General features: G+C 39.3%; 2 protein-coding genes across 11 annotated transcripts in view; both read right to left on the bottom strand.

Moving 5' to 3' along the window:
* Nucleotides 1–1,062: 1,062 nt before the first annotated feature.
* Nucleotides 1,063–7,226, bottom strand: LOC118248563 (cytochrome c oxidase assembly protein COX18, mitochondrial). The gene is made up of 6 exons (XM_035547633.2): nt 6,860–7,226; nt 5,464–5,564; nt 4,565–4,728; nt 3,526–3,638; nt 2,373–2,480; nt 1,063–1,546 (listed from the first exon to the last, which is right to left on the bottom strand). The coding sequence occupies exons 1-6, from the start codon at nt 7,220–7,222 to the stop codon at nt 1,373–1,375; spliced, it is 1,023 nt and encodes a 340-aa protein (XP_035403526.1). The 5' UTR covers nt 7,223–7,226; the 3' UTR covers nt 1,063–1,372.
* A 1,988-nt stretch (nt 7,227–9,214) lies between these two features.
* The window catches only part of ANKRD17 (ankyrin repeat domain 17), an 85,943-nt gene continuing 77,816 nt past the window's right edge, over nt 9,215–17,341 (bottom strand). For 8 of the 10 annotated variants that reach the window (XM_035547552.1, XM_035547560.1, XM_035547598.1 and 5 more), the window contains 5 exons: nt 15,685–15,882; nt 14,439–14,687; nt 12,616–12,791; nt 12,116–12,280; nt 9,215–9,800 (listed from right to left, as the gene is read on the bottom strand). In XM_035547552.1, the coding sequence (XP_035403445.1) occupies nt 9,741–9,800; nt 12,116–12,280; nt 12,616–12,791; nt 14,439–14,687; nt 15,685–15,882 (848 nt within the window). In that variant the 3' untranslated portion in view covers nt 9,215–9,740. The remainder of the gene's footprint in view (nt 9,801–12,115; nt 12,281–12,615; nt 12,792–14,438; nt 14,688–15,684; nt 15,883–17,341) is intronic. The other 2 variants (XM_035547574.1, XM_050710324.1) reach the window with 1 other exon arrangement.

Below are 17,341 nucleotides of genomic sequence, written 5' to 3'. Positions count from 1 at the left end.
TTACAAGAACAAGGACACTAGAAACAAACAGAAGAAATAAAACAGAAGACTCCAGAGTCTTTCTGCCATGACAAAGGCACGTGATCACTGACTTGGTACTGTTGTCTGCTGTCAGCCCTGTGCTCCATGTGCTTCTCTTTTCCCAGAGACAAATGTTTTTGCCTGACAAAAACAAACCAACCAAACAAAAAACCACCACGAGTTATTTTTAAAATCACTTGCTCTTATCAAAGATTAATGAGCAGTGACTTGAACAGTTACAACATGAATCATCTTGTTTCTGTTGTATGAAAACCATATGACAGCAAAGAAATATTTTGCTTTCTATCCTGATTGCTGCTTCTGTAAGAAAACATTACTTTTTATGAGACTGGACTTGCACGAACTTCTGTGCAAAGGAACATCAGTGTGCATAGGCTTCATCTACTAATTTAAATGTATGCAGAGCAAGGTTAGACGTAAACATAAATTACCCCTACAGGAAGTGCTTACATATAATTACACAGATACTTACATAAAAACAAAAAAAAAAAAAAGAAAAAAAACTGCACACACTCAAACACAGGTCCTTTGAGGCATAAAGCATTTGCAGTTTACCTTTAGAACTTATATTAGAATAGTTGATGTACAGTTGCATGAAATATTTGGTTTCTTCTTTTTCAGGATGCTAGTTGCATCATTTTTGTACGTACAATGGGCAGCTGTTACTCAATTTGATTCATGAAAAAAATCAAACCCATAATGTCGTCACTCACCAGGTGTACACCAGAAACAAGACACTTACCCTCCTAACTCCAAATCTGATGCACAAAACACTGCTAATGGCCTAGTTTACTTTGCAGTTTGCAAGAATCATCTGTCAGAACTGTTGCAAAATGTCACATTAACCACACAATTTGACTCTATTTTCCAATTGACTCTGATTACAAATCAACATGCACCCATGTCTAAATTAACAAACCAATAACTACACCATGTCAGCCCATCTACTCTTTCTCCTCACCCTAGAATTTGTAGTTCAATAATCCACAGGTCAGATCAGCTTCACTACAAGAAGGCAGCCTACATGAGTCACGATTTTATTTAATATTCATCTTCACAATTCCTTACAACAATTCAGGTGATGGACTTTCATCACCAAACCATACTACTTACAAAACCAGCATCCTCAAAACCAAGCTTCCCAATAAACATAAATTTGTGCTGATGAATCACTCTTTATAGCCAGAGGGTCAGCATTTCCTTTGTAAAATAAATGTATTTCAGCTGCAGCACTTTACAGTAAGTAAAATAGGTACATCTCAACAAAATACCGCTTCTCAATTACGCATGCTAGCTTTGTGGGACAGCTGTTCCAACAGTTCAAAACACATCATTTCTTAAAACCGTATCTGGTAGTCAAGGCAGACACGATATCCCTGTAAGGAGTGTCCGAGTCAGATTTGGTCCTTGGTATGCAACACAGTCGGCGAAAGGTCGGAGAACGGAGCAACAGGTTGTGTGAGAGTCCCATGAAGCTTGAGGACAACCAGTACAACGCCATGGACTGCAACAAGACAAATACTGAGTTCAGCCACCCTAGATGCAATGAAGACACTACAATTTCAGGCAGCTCTTCACAAACCACAACCACAGGTTATTCCTAGTAATCAAAAAAAAACTCACCTAAATATACTCCTCTCGATAACAAAATGGCTTCCATTTCAAATGTATTTTTCACTCTCTCTCAACTCTTCTGGGAAAAAAAGTCATCTACACTGAAGCTTGATAACGATTTATAAATTAATTCATGTCCAACTTGCGTAAACACCTGTGTTTCAGACTAAATAAACCTTATCAGCCAACTGTACACATTGTTTTGCTAACCACTGCAAAAACATTCAGAAGTAGAACACTTGATAAAAATGAGAAGTGTTCTAAGAAGGATGTGGAAAACTTCCAAATCTAAAAACTAAGCTGTTTTCCTCTTACAGTAAGCAAATACATATCAGAGCTTCATTTGCATCTCCTTAAAGCACTCCCTCTCATTTCTGAAATCACAAAAAGCATGCTAGCAGTACTGAATTTCTTATCAAGCCTAGTTTGTGAAACTGATGTTTAGAAACTGTGACTTTGTAGATTCTTCCCTTTTGGACAATGATATCCCAGTGTGTTAACAATTCAAATGCATGCTTAGACAGTAAGTCTTAGCTGTTTTAGGGCACACTATAACAAAGACCGTTAAACAGAGAATATTTTATATACATATAAATTGTAACAGAGATCTATCACATAGACCAGTGATTTGAGCCATTATTTTGGCCCTATGAACGTATGAAATAGGCCACAAAAGTCACAGGTAAACGGAGACACCACCAAGACTCTGTACTTACTGAGGGGACTGTTGCAGCAACAGGGATCATTACTACTGACAACACTCGAAAGAAATTTGTAGCAAGCTTCTGGAACCTGGAAACTTCCATTTTTTGTGAGGCAAAAATCTAAAGGAAAGAGAGAAGAAGCCCACAGTTATAAATAAAGTATTTGTCTCATGTTACTTGTTTAAAAAAAAAAAAAAAAAGAACAGTAACAGTGGGGTTTCCTGTAACCTAGTACCCTTGTTCACATATTTTCATTTTCTCATTATCCGTTTCATTTAACAACCTAGTACAATCTTTCCTTTAACTTGTTTCATGTTTTATGTGATTACTTCTTTGTGTAAAATAATTGTATTGACCTATCAAAGTACCCATCTAAATCATTTCAAGGCAACATCATTTTACACAGCCAGTATGGCACATTCAGAATTTCCAGCACCTCGTCCTCAAGAACAGTCCTCTGATAAAGGACTACCAAGAGGAAACAGATCAAAACTGGTTGATGGGTAATCAAATGAAAACAAAATCAAGTCTACAGTCTTGTGTTCTCATAACACAATCTTAGTCCATGTGACACAGAAGACAATGGAGGAAGAATAAAATCCAGTTGGTTAGTCTGATGAGGGCAACTAACAGAAAGAGTAAAAAACAAAACAAAACAAAACACATTTCCATTAAAGAAAAAAAAATAAAATGAAGACTACTTTCTTCATTTCGTTTCCATTCACTCCTCTCCCCAGCTATCTTCCAACATTCTGGATTTCTCAATATATTAATTAGAACAAATAATATTGTTAATTTTGACTACAAGGTAGAAACAATTTTTTTCTGAGGTTAAAAAAAAGTTTTTTGAAGCTAAAACCCAGGCAGCTCATTAAAGAAGTCTTTTAAGAGCAACTTCAGAGCTGAGACAAAAATTTTATTGAGGCTCAAGTCAAGCAAATAAGATATATCAGAAATGTCTGAGCAGAATTTTTCACCTCTAAACAAGACACATGCACATTCAAATACATGGAACAATTAGGCTATTTTTCAGTTCTGCATTTAAAGCAGTCATAATCTGAAGCTACCACAATGTTACTGTGTTTTATAAACAAGTAATATTGTCTTAAAAATCTGAAATGAAAATTATCCTCTTGGAATCATCCTGTTTATTGTACCAACATACCTCCACTATCAGCAAATTCAAGAGCCCAAGTGAAACCGGCAAAATCCACGTAGAATCTGGTGCTGTGAGGTCTGTAAACCACAATGTTCCACCTGTCGAAAACTGTTCTTGAACTAAAACAAAAATGAAAAGAAGGCATGGAATTAGGTATGATTTTCTACCTCAATTTTAGTCAGAGCTGTGCCAAATATGGCAGACAAATCACCCAAATTTCTAGGTGCATCTTATTTATGTAACAAATGATATTAAAACGTATTTTGTGTAAAAGATCACTTATCAAGGCAGTCTGCTACCAATACAAGGGAAAAGTGCTGGGAGATACGAGAGAGATGCAGGTTAACTCACGATAGCCACTGATTCAGGTCAGCCAGTGGCTGATTAATCAAATTAGGTTGATCTGAACAGCCATTTTATAAGCCAATAAGGAGAATACACAGTGTTAAAACCTACACTGACACAATCTAAACTTTTTGTGCTTTTGAAGTAATTGTATTTTTCTTAATAACAATATCACTTGTCACTTTTATTTTCAGAACAAAATGTAAACTCTGTGTTCAGTAGACTACAAAACGATACAAGTGCATATGACCTAATGAAATGTTCCATGCTGTTTTCAGAGCTCAGATCCCGATACTGCTTTTAAACAGGCATCCCCCAGCTCACAACCCCATTATACATACTGAAAGCATATAAACTGATATCAGTTAAGTGTCTGGATCCTGTTAACACCAACTGAAATAGTTCAGATCAAAGAAAAGTGTAGGTGTGGTCCAGAAGCAAGCTCCTTGATTAAATGAACTGTGGTCTACTCTAACACAACACGTACAATGTACCTAATAGAAACATTTAAAATCCATTTTATTAGATATTTATCTATGCTTAAACTATTTTAAGTTCAAAAACTTAATAGTTGAGTAGTTTTGAGATCAACTTGTACGTCAGACTCAGGACATTATGCTCTTTAACCAACTAAGTGCCTGTAAAAACAGTAGCTGAATGAAAAATGACTCTTTTGAGTGCATCTCTTCAGGCAGATCACCTTCTGAGTTCAAGGCACCAACGCTGCAGTTGCGCAAAGCGAGGGACACGAAGACCCACATCGGAATCTGCACCCACACCAGTAAGGTGGCTTTGAAGGGATGGCAGTTGTCTCGAATGTACAGTTCCGTGATAATCCTCCGTAGGTTCTTCTTAAAATGAAACCTTTTAGAAAGAAAAATAAAATAAAATAAAATAAAATAAAAAATAACAAAATTCTTCCAATATGATAGAGCAGAAATTCTCAAATTCTAAAATAATAATTCAACAGGCTGGGCATGTCAACTTGACATATTTACATGTAAGTCTGGAAAACCTGAAGGTCTTTCATCTTAAAACATGCTTCTCTCTCTCCCTATTTTTTGCCAGCCCCCATTCCTCTCAACTTTTAGCTCTGTTCCTGTAAGCAACTTCTCATGAGTTTTCACATCATCGTGCTAGAAATGACTACAATATTTTATTTTACAATGCTTTTTGTCTGAACCGGGATATCACTTTTCCAACACAGAGGCCATCGATCAGTTATGCAGTCTTCAATGTCCTAGCTAAGATCTCCTGCTAGTAAGTGAGGTGCAGTTCTCCACTAAGAAATGAACAGAACCACAACCATCCAAGCCTTCACTTTCCTAGACACCATAATAGCTAAGGAAAGTTTAGTTGTGAGTAAAGATGAAAGTGCCTAGATTTGGACATCTAATCAATAGCTTCTCAGAAAATCAGAGCTAAAAGCATTGCCTTTTAGGGTATATCCAACACACACAAAAAGTTTAAAAAGCAGTAAAAAACCACCTAAGTCTAGGGCAAGAACAGACTCTTTTTCTATAAGGTTGCTTTTTGTAGGGGTTTTTCACACCTCCCATCTGGAACGTTTTTGTAGGGTACACGCAACTGTCATCTTACCTGGCAACCTTATCAGACCAACCCAGTTGCTTCCCACGAACAGAAACTTCATAGCGAAGACGCTCAGAAAGTTTTTTAATTTCAGGTTGTAAATTTTCCAACTAGCTAAAGAAAAGGAAACATGTTTATGAACAGACAAACAGTTACATGTAAGAACCACTTCCTCTCCTCACCTCATATGGATACACATATGGATACATTAAAAACTACTGTGAAAGACAAGGCACAAATCCATAAATACCTTTTATATGTAGACAAAATAAGCATTTGAGAACACTAATGAAAAATATTTATGATACCAATCAAATATATCAGTAAAACCAATTGGGTTTTAAATTTTATTCTTAATTAGTATCTTTCTGTCTTCACACAAGGGATCGTAACAAGCCACTTTATGTAACAAAAAGCCTCAAATGTATTTTAAACTCCCACAGGATACAACTGCACAGTCTCTGAAGAATATGAGGAATGTTCTGAGGAATAAGAACAGATTCCACTATGGAATGCTGCAATACAACTTTCAGTTTTGCAATCAAAAGAGAAGAAAATGAATGGAATACTACAGGAGAAACAAAATACATAACCCTACATGAAAAAAAAAAAGTTAAATTGCACTTCTTTTGCCATATTGCTTTTTGAACTATAATCACTGAAAATTCATGTCTGAAAAACACAGGTGCTTTTAAAGACCTGTCCAACCTTTCCCACTGTTATCTCACACAACATATACAGATGATGAGTAAAGACCTCATTAATTCCAAATTAACCTTGAGCTCTGACAGCTGTGCATCAACCTAAAATCCTCAGAAGTTGCCAATAAAAAGAACAGAAAAGGAAAAACTTCCTATCATAGAACCAAAGTGGTTCCTTTATCGCTGCAGGGACAGTATATAGGCTCTTTAGTAACTTCAACTATTTTCCTCACTTTTGAGGAAAAAAATAGACGTTTAGGAGGTACTGAAGGCTAACGTACATCAGACTTTTAACGGAGCAACGTGATTTGCAGTTGTGTTTAATGTAACTCGAGGCACAGAGAGCACCTTCCATATACAATTTGAATCACACTAAAGCAGTTAACCTTTCATGTGGCTACCGTGACAAACCATATTCACGTTTTTCAGTTGTATTTAGGCTTTAAGCATTCAAGGAATGACAAATAAACGAGAAGAGGCAAGTTTACAACCACAGAAAAAACCTTCCGCGGGTTGCAGCGCCCCCTCTCCACACGAGTCCAGTCAGCAAAGGAGACCCCGGGCAAAGGCGGGAACAGCCGCCACGAACCCAGACCCGCATTTTTGTGGTAAAATAACAGCACTGCGCACACCACGGTGCCCCCATTTATTATTCTCCCCACAAACAACAGCTCCTGCACTGACCCACCTCAGCCTGGACCCACCTTGGCCAGGAGGCGGCTCTGGTGGGCGGCTAGCGGCAAGGTGACGGCGGTGCGGAGGGCGGCGCCGCCGCAAACAATAGCGGCCCACCACGGCAGCCCGGCGGCTGCCTGCAAGGCCACCAGACCGCCCTCAGCCCAGTGCACGGGCGCCGTCTGCGCCAGCCACCCGTACCAGCCCCAGCCGCCGGGGCTCCCGCTTGCCGACGCCGCCACCACAGCGGCGACCGTTAACGGCCGGCCGCCGCGCGCGAGCCGCCACATTCTCAACGTCCGCCGCGCGCGCAGCCCGCCCAGCGTGCGGTCGGGCCCGTGCGCATGCACCGGGCGCGGAGGGAGGGTGAGGTGCCGGGCTTGCGGCGCCATTTTGGATGAGGGCAACAGGAAGGGAAGAGGACTGAGAGGAAAATGGCCATTGAAAAGGGCAATTAACCTCTCACAGAACAACTGCCGCAGTAAATCTTTTTAATTGCCCCAACGTACCTCCTTCCTAGCCCCAGAGCTGTAAAGCAATTGCCCAGCATCTGAAAGTTGCTGCATCAAGTGTGTTCACTCTCCCTAAATTTCCCTTTGAGTCCTGTGTTGAAATGCAGCTTCTATCTAGAGCATGGGACTGTTTTCTTTTAAAATAAAGAAGACCTGCCAGGTCTCAAAAGCGTGTTCCTTTTTTTTTTATTGGTCAAATAAATGCAGTACATTTGAAATATAAAAAAATGTATCTGAAAAAAATGTTCCTAGTACAGACTTCCTAGTACAGAGCCCAGGCTTTTAGTTAACAAGCCCAATGCCACAGCTGTAGCACCAAGCCTACGCTACCCTGGCCACAGTTTGATTTTCAAGTCAACAAAATACAGTAAGAAACCACATCCTAAGAAACTCTGTTCGTCTGAGCCACAGAATACATTGTTGTAATAAATATTGAGCAGTCTCTCCGTGAAGGATTATTTCAGAATAAGAACGTAAATAATCCTAATTAGCACTGAAGCAGTACGCCTAAGATTCAAGGAGAGGGGAAGAGGTCACACAAGACCTCAATGGCACTATTCTCCACTCATAGTAAGGTGCTGAAATGGAATTGCAATAATTTTTCTTAACAGTTCTTCAGTTCTGTATCCATTTTGCTACACCCCCTTCTTTATACAACATACTTCAAGTGATCAGAGAGCTGGAAAAATGAGCTTGCTTAATGAGAGCATCACGTAAGGGTATGTAAAAGGACATCAGTACACACAAAACTTCTGGTCATCTCTGAAATTGCCCAATGTTTAAAAGGCAATAGGTTTCTTTGGACAAATATCCACCCCCCCACCCCCCCCAGTTGCTTAAGTACCACCATAATAAATACAAAATAGCACTTCAAAAAGTCATGCCTTAAAAGCAGACCATTTAACTAATGTGTCATTTCTTGGACAGAGTGTATGTCTCAGGAGAGTAATTTAAAACAGAAGGGTTGAATTTGAGTGACACAGCAAGTAAAAATAACAAGCTTTCCCTTCAGCCTTCCTCCAGACAGAATAACCAGTAACAACAGATCATGGTGGCCCACATTGTCTTGTCCCACGTTGTCTTGTGGGAAAAGACATTCAACTTGTAGATGTACTTTAAGCTGTATATACACAAAGTGTACAGGGATCTTGACTCAAGCTCTGCATCACTGCTGACTGAGCCTTTCCTCACAGGACCCCTGAGTTTCTTCCCCACACTGGTGTTTGCTCCACAACTAATCAAGGATGGTGACAGCTACTGAAGATGACGGTACAGCTACTGAAGATGATGGTAAGGAATTTTTCATTTGGACTTCCCAAGACAAACCATCTCTGGTCAGCAAACGAGTTGAGAACATGATGTGATCCACTAAAACAAAGCCACTTATTCTGAAATAAGCCTTCATTTGGAGCCAGTTTTCATCAGTGAAATTCTACTGTAACTGCAAGTTAATATTCTTGTTCTTGAAACAACACATACCAAGTATGTATCTATCTTTTGAAATTACTTTTGCAAGCAAAGGAAGGAACTGGATGAACAGAAGCTGTGGGAGCACTCACAGAACAGAAGAGGCCTAGCTGCATCAACCCAACTGTAAGAATAAGTTTTCAATAGATGCTGCAGCATGATAGATTTGCCTCCTTTGCTGGGCAAGTAAGGGAGTTGGTGTGGAGACAGCTCTTAATGTGCCAAACGTCTGTTTTCTCAAGCACTTTCAGCTGAAAAGCCTTCCATGCAAGGAAAATGGTAACTCTTAAAATCTGGTTACAACTGACATATACATCCTGAAAAAAAAATCCAACACACATTTGGAAGAAACCCTCTGATAATGCCCAGTTTTTATACTGTACTTAAATTACACAAGTAGAAAAGTTATGCTTATTAATAGTTTAATGTATGAAGGAAACATCCAGATTTCTGAATATGAAGGTACATATCTCACATTAATTTAAGTCTACATAAAGTAGAGCCTCTATACTGACATATTGAAATTTACTTTCTGCTTAGCCATTTGTTATGTAAACAATTGTACATTTATTTGCCATTCTAAAACTTCAGGATCAAGTTTACATAATTTTGCTAAATTTCTGTGTTTGCTCAGAAGCAGTTTACAGTACTAAAACCAACCAGCCAAAGAACAGCTTCAACAGAAAGTTATGTCAAAAAAAAAAAACAGGAAAGGAAAGAATAAAGGCTAACTAAGTTGAAACGTATGATGGTGGGGAATGGGCGGTCACAATGTTCACAGAAAAAGGTCAGTTAGTAAGTTCTTCTGCAAAAAGCCTACACACTTCAGTCAAGCACATCAGTAGAATGATCTGGGAGCACATAAACTGTTTCTGCCATTTGTGTTTTCCTCTGTAAAAAAGGAATCTCAAGGCTAGCAAGTTGATCCCACTCAGCCAAGTTGGTTCATATGCACACTGTTCATGTGAGGTGTCCAAGTTCCAGTCCACACCTGAAAAAGAAAAAGAGCTTAACTTAATACCATGTAGGAAATATTTCAGCTCAAAGTATTTCAGAAATCAAAGCCATATTGCAGTGCTTACAATTTCCACTGCACTGGGGTGAATTCTAACATTGGACAACGTAGCAATCAATCATCAAAAAGCTACCCTGATTTACTTTCATCACTTGTTATCCTGCTGCAGTTCAGGTCAGAAAAGGCTTTTGGAGAGAGAAATAGGTTTTTCATCTGTCTGCCTGTACTCATTTCACCTTGGTCACAAGTTCCATCTTGCTCCTCCTTTCTACACAGTGCAAAATACACTTTCACCCAGCCCAAATGCTTTCCTCCACAGCAAAACCAAACAAATCAATGATATTTATGTCCACTGGTTCCTCCATTACAGCAACACTGGTGCAATATATATTTTACAGTGTTTGACAGGAAAAATGTATCCCTTTAGACCGAGGAAAGTAAAGTATGCCGTCAAAGCATGCCAGGTACACTGTCAAGGAGAACTAACACAACTCTGTGCATGTGCAAGATTATTTGTGACCACAACTCCTGAAGACTTCTGGCTTTCAGAACAACAGGCTTTATTTCCTCTTTACTTCAGAATGTTCAGAGGATTAAGAACTTGACTTTGACATTTTGAATTTTCTCCCAGCGCATACCAACCAACGCAGCTCTGGGAAAACTCAAGTGTAACAAAGTACAGCCACCTTTGGGGAGCAAAGGGGTTTGTTATTGTTTTTGTTCAACTAAATCAGAAGTTGCCAGATAACGGGCATGAGCAACTTCAGAGCAATACAGAAACTCTGCCTAAACAGACCACCTGTAACAACAGATATCGGCACCCCTGTGGTCTGCCAGAGCTGAAAGTGGTTTTGAGTAATTCAATTGAGTAATACAATTTCAGTAGTTCCCAAGCAAATAACGTCCAGAAATATTTTTGTTTAATAACAGTACAACAGAGCTCAGTGTATAATTAAGAATAAACATGGGGTTTCAACATAAGAACTGATGACGATCTATTATAAGTGACTGGCTGAGTACATCAAGGAGGTTTGGGTCAACATCATCCCAGTACCTAAATTACATGTAATCAACATACTTATAACCAATGCAAGATCAAAGCAATGGCCTGATGAGCTACTTCCTCCCTTTCTGTATTAACTCCCAGCCCAGTGAAAACCTAGCAACAATCCTTTAGACCAGTCCTGGTCTCATCTGGGACAGTTTTCTTCCTAGTAGCAGATATGGTGCCGTATTTTGGATTTAGGATGAAAATGATGTTGATAGCACACGTTTTAGTTGTTGCTGAGCAGTGCTTATGCTAATTCAAGGCCTTTCTGGCTTCTCATGCTGCACTGCCAGAGAGGAGGCTGGAGTGCACAAGAAGCTGGGAGGGGACACAGCCATGGAAACTGACTCAAACAGGCCATAAGGATATCCCATACCACATGTCATGCTCAGCAATAAAACTGGGGGGAGTTAGCTGGGGGGGTACCTTGCTCAGGAACCGTCTGGTTGTGAGCCATCATGCTGTGCATTGCTTCTTTTGGGTATTTTTTCCCTCCTTGGTTTCCTTTCTTATTAATCTGACTTTACCCCAACCCATGAGTGTTATTTTTTTGTCTACAATCCTGTCCCCCATCCCACTGAGGGGGAGTGAGCAAACAGCTGTGTGGTGCTCAGCTGTCTGCTGGGTTAAACCATAACAAGACCTAATACTGTTTTCCCTTTTTGAGATGGGAAAGCTTATATAACAGCAAATGAAGAGCTTTTCTCATAAAAGCAAACTGATTGTGTTCTTCTAAGTGTAGAACTGCACAGACAGAAATCATGATCATTTGAGTAAAATACACAGTTTAGGAATATGTTTTGTGTAAGGACTTGCCTACAACACCATCAAAGAAACTCATTTGCAGTAATTAACCCGGTGTCTACTCTGATTGAATAGGCAGTTTCTCCATATTCAGCTGGAATCAAACATCCTATTTCGCAAGCACAAATACATTCACAGAATTAACTACACTCCTTTAAACTGCATTAACTTATTCATGTTGATTTTTAATTTGGGTGTCAACTTGAGCTTATTTTTGGAGAGACAACTGACATTTACAAGCTGTCTGTACACGCATACAGCGCTCAGTGCTGGGGGTGGGGAGGTTAGAAAGAAGAAGAGCAAAGAAATTTAAAGGAATGAGCAACAAGAAAAAACACTAGGTGATTTTCATACTTTCTACCTTTCTACTTTTCTCTGTTTTAATACTTTCTTTTCCTTAATCTAAAAGAAAATGGTGAATACAAGAAAAAAATATTACCGTCTGAGGCCCGTTATTTTCTGTGGAATTTGAAACCATCTTTATCAGCGAGTTCCAAGATGGGTCAGCAGCATGAGGCCCATTAAATATCGGGCCTCCAGTACCATCTGCGATGGGGGCTACTGGAGGAATCATTGCATTCCCATACACAGAGAAAGGCATACCCTTAAGGGGGAGGGAAAAAGCAAGAGTCAGTATGTATTCAGAAACACTACACCCATTAAACACAGACAGTAACAAAAGGGGATTCATGTTAACGAAATGGTCTTAAAGCAGTAATAAAAAGCCTGAATTAAAGAAAAACCTCTCTCGGCATATATTTATTACATCATGGACATTGTTGACAGATCTCAGCTTCTGCAATACTGTCAGGCCAGTTTGTGTTTTAGCTCATGCCTGCTCAACTGCACAGTGAGCAGCACCTCACGTTGTTCATTGCCAGACACACAGAGGTAGAAACCAAGCAGTACTGCACATATAAAGTACAAGAGGATCATTACCCCAACTTTTGGGAAGTCCATGTATCCTGCAGGAACGGGCTGATGGAATGTACCGGAAGGCGTTACGATACCCGTGCTGTCTCTCTCCATGGCTTGGTGTGAAAACACGCCTGGATCAGACATAGGCCTGTGGATCATGTGGCTCCCCATTCCGCTGTGACACCAGTCCACTTTATCTAACAGAACGCACAGCAACAACATTAGCCTTGACACCTGCTAATCATCAGCATCAATGTTTGCACACCACGACATTTCTATACCACAAAGTGGTATTTGCTCAGTTTACAGTTCCTGTGCATCCACCTATATTAGAACTTGGTTGCATGTGGGATGAATAGCATCTGAAATGGTACCTCAGTTGCTGCTGCGGAATAACTCTCTGCAAAGTCATTGCAAGGAGTTTTGAACAGTTCCATACAGCAAAGGTGTCACCTCTGCAATTTTCCTTCAATTGAGAGGGAGACCTGGCATTTGTGCTAACTCTTCCTCCTCATAAAAACTCAATTCCTTGCACCCTTTATACTGAGAAAGGGGTATGCATGCTATGAAGGCTATTTGCACCACTCTGCTCTGTTATCATTCTTTCATGCTTTTTATCATGAACTCACAGATAGGGAAGTACTTTCAACAAGCAAAAAATGTCGAGTGGACTTGTATACTTATATTCTAATTGCATGACTTCATCACAGGCAACTTAGCACTGTTACTACAAATTGCAAACAATAGGCAAACCATTTTTTTCAAAATAAAATAAGGAAGTTTGATTGGGGGTGAACATAGAAACTCTTCTGAAGCCATCTTAATTCTCAGCAAGAGAAAAGTCAATTCCATTCTAAACTAAATATCAAATGCTGAAGTAACTGTACAAAGCAGAAACAAAGCAGCAATACAAAATCAAAGCTATGATACATGAAGGTAAACTTTTATACCTAGAGAATGCATAGAAACATGTTTAATTTATAGAGTCTTCATGATGACTAGCCAATCACTACACAGATGAAGAAAACAGAAGTTAAAAAAAGGTTTTGGATACACCCTATTTTGCATTAGGGAAAAAAACACGAGAAGAATGTGCACTGTCAGCCTATTAAAACATTAAGAGATGCTTGGGCTGCTCAGTGAAGCAGTGGAACAGGTTGTTCAGAGAGGCTGAGCAGTTTTCATCCTCAGAGGTTTTCAGGATCAGATTGGATAAAGGCCTCAGCAACCCAGTCTGACCTCACAGCAAATCCAGTTTTGTGCAAGAGGTTGAGATGACCTCTACAGGTTCCAATCCAACATGATCTCGTGACTCTCTCCCCCTCATCCCAAATGAGGAAAAAGATCCAACAATTTAAAATAACAGGTCTCATGTAATTTGCATCCAAGAGCTATTTGTTGAGAAAAACTGCCAGTAATGTAAATTATTAATCAATTGTGAAATACTGAGTTCCATGAGACTATAGCTCAGAGCCTTATTTTAGTAAAAGACAAATGGTGTGACTGGACAAAAAAAATGAGAAGGCCTTCATTTCCCCTCCTCTTCCTAAATGAATCGATCCTCCATCAGCTCATCCCTGTACAGGATGGTTTTACTTTCCTTGTTATTTCTTGCTTTGAGTAAAAAGCCTTCACAGCCAGGATGTTTCAAAACCAGGTTTTCTGTGACCTTGATAAAACAAGACAAATGGATAGCGTGTCAAAGACCTTGCTCCACTTGCCTTAGAAAAAGCACATCTCTAAGAGTCTTACTTCATCGTCACCTTTCAGTTCCAAACGAGAATTAGGAAAAGACAATACTGCAGCAAGCTGCAAGCACATGGATGTCTATTAACACAACGTACCTTGATTGCCACCTATACCTTCAAAGGACCAGATTCCACTATGTCCCACTGGAGCAGCTAAGTTGCTCCCGATAACAGATGGAGTAGAAGTTCCAGTTTGTCTAATACGTGCAGACCGCTCAGTCCCAATTGGAACAGGAACTTTTCTGTCCTGAGAAACATTACTGGGTTTTTCCGATCCCAAGGACACTGCTGAGGGGGTGGGAGATGGTGCTCTTACTCCAGAAGACACTGACTGAGCAGGAGATTCTACAGAAAAACAAGTACATTTAGGAACAGCAGCCAGACCCCCCCCCCACATTACTATAAGCCTGTCATTTAATGTCAAACTATACACCAAAAATGAAAATGACTAGTTTGTTAGTGCCCTATTCATACAGTAGACATTTCAACATAATTTTAACAGTTGTACTTGCAAATCAGAGACATTCAACATTTATTTCTTACATAAAATGAGTACCATGCCCTGTCAGCTAGTGGACATGCACTGCAACAGACAGTTTAAAATCTCAACTAAGCATTACTGTGTATCAGCAATAGAGGATTTGAGCATAGCTGAAATAAACCAAAATGGTGGTGGTTGGGGTTTTTTTGGTTGTTTTTTTAATCGTGAGTTGTTCTGTGGGGTTTTTGTTTTCTTTTCATAATCGCCAGTAAAACTGATTAACTTATTCCCTGAAGAAACTGGCTTTTAACAGTTAATTTTTTTCTTTCCAGAAAACTCTGCTGCATAGCCAGAACTGCAGGAGCCAGTAATGGAGGAAGGTACCAGAACTTGCCCTAAGCGTCTTCCCCTGAAATACATTACACAGTTCCGCTTTAAAAAAAATATCAAATACCAACTCATCACCTGTAGAACTGGCTTTCGTAAAAATATCATTACATGATTTACACTGCTCACACTTACAATAACACCCTCAAACCAAAATCCTTGACTCTTTTTTGCAAGGCGACTGAAAGAGTGCCATATATAGTAGTAGTCCAGTGCTAATTGCAACAAGAATAAGGAACTCCAAAAGCATGACGAAACCATAGCTACTAAAATTTTCTAATAGAAGTTTTGATTTCTAGCTGCCTTTTAAAAAATCTCAATCTGTGGCTGCCTAAAGGTTTAGAAAACATCAAAAACCCTGAAGTTAAAAATAACCAGAGCCAGAAAAGCCTACCTAAAATAGGCAGTACTAGGCTGTTTTCTTCCTATTAATACAATAGCTTCTCAACTAGTTTCTTGCTGACTAGAACTCACCATTTGATGCTGATGAACATGGAGGCAATAAACTAAGTGGGGAAAAATGTTGTCTGTTAAAATTAGCAGCTGCAGGTGCTCCGCCAAGAGGTGTCCCAGGTGCATATATTTGACCTCCCGAAATGTTTGAGGCAAAGTTACCCAGGTGTGTAGAAGAAGGTGTTACAGGAGCATAGGGTGAATCCATACTGACAATACCTATGAGAGAAATTGGCAGAAGTGACTCCCATTATTGCCAGATCTCTATGAAAAAGGTCTCCCGTGTCAGGGAAAAAACTAAGAAAGAAGGAAAACTTGTACCCAAACAGTTAGGATTTTCTGTTATTATTTTGCAAAGTAATTGGGAGTCTTAAGCTTCATGCTCCACAAGTCTCAATAGTACGCATCAGTTGTGTTGTACATAAATCACCCATGACTCATGTTACCATGCAGATACCTCGAATGAAAATCAGTTAACGAACAGAATGCGTGTTCTGATGTAAGTGGACATCAGAAAGATAACTGTTTCATTATCTTGTAATTTAAATTTTTGTAGGTTCAAGCAAGTGTGATTTTGTACAAGGGAAAACTGAGGTAATACTAAAAATTTGACGACTTTTTCCCATACACATTTCATTTTACTGGAAAACAATTTCTATATATACACCTTGACCAACACTGAAGTGATTGTTTTTCCAATCCAGAAATCCATTTTCCTTCACTTAATAAGAAGACATCTTGTTAAGACCAAGTGGCACCAATTCTACAAGAGCAACTCACCTTAGCTGAGGTGTCCAAACTACAAGCAATACTATCCTCTTAATAGTCTCAATGAAGAAATGTAAAAACGAACAAGAGTTTTATGACCCAGTGAACAAAAAAGCTTCATGTCCAACTGCTGTGACAGTTGGATTAATTTCCTACTCAAAGCTATTTTTAAAAGTTTAATATTTGTAGTCATAGTTGGAAAAAATTATTTCACCACAAACAGGCAGAAGAATAAAATAGCACAGCAGCTGCCTCCTCTGCACCATCCCTTATGAAAATCCAACCTTTTCCATCAAGTTCTTCAGGTTCTCTCCTATGAACTGATGTGACACTCCCTGACTCTACAGACATTTCCAACCTCACCTATTGCTCCTACAGGCTTCCAAACTGTTGAGATTGTGGTATTACCATGGTCAGAGCACTGATTTTACTCAAACCTGATGGGCATACTCAAGTGATATATAGCATATGCACGTGCAAAAGTCCAAACAAATAAAAAAAAGATATTAAGTTGCCCAAAATTCATGGGTAGTTCCTCAAGAGCTCCTCAACACCATGATATTTACAGAGCATGAAAAACTAGCTGTTAAATTTCTCAGTTGATAAGTGAAGCTACACTACCAACTCAAAGATCCTACTAAAACAAGCACAGATGGTATGAACTGTGTGTGTACTTTCTGGGAGCTTCAGAACAAATTCTGTGACAACTCCTTGGCTTCTATTTGTGCAGAAGGCTAAAAATCTTGCTACAGAAGTCAGCAAGTCCATGAAATTATTACTTTTTTAAATTGAATTTAGTATTTAAGAGAATATACCTTCTCTCTAAGCCCACATTAGAACAGGGATTTATTTATTTTTTAAATCAGCCTGACACTTTGAAGAGGGCATAAATGTTTCTGTAGTCTAAGAA

Source organism: Cygnus atratus, chromosome 4 (genome assembly GCF_013377495.2).
Source record: "Cygnus atratus isolate AKBS03 ecotype Queensland, Australia chromosome 4, CAtr_DNAZoo_HiC_assembly, whole genome shotgun sequence".
Classification (NCBI taxonomy): Eukaryota; Metazoa; Chordata; class Aves; order Anseriformes; family Anatidae; genus Cygnus; species Cygnus atratus.
This window is presented reverse-complemented; position numbering and strand designations above follow the sequence as displayed.

Excerpts from the sequence above, each read along its gene's own strand:
- LOC118248563 (XM_035547633.2), bottom strand. The coding sequence starts at position 7,222 with ATGGCGCCGCAAGCCCGGCACCTCACCCTCCCTCCGCGCCCGGTGCAT. Across the intron at positions 4,729-5,463 it reads TGGTCTGATAAGGTTGCCAG|GTTTCATTTTAAGAAGAACC; the intron begins GTAAGATGACAG and ends TCTTTCTAAAAG. Across the intron at positions 2,481-3,525 it reads TGAATTTGCTGATAGTGGAG|ATTTTTGCCTCACAAAAAAT; the intron begins GTATGTTGGTAC and ends TCTTTCCTTTAG.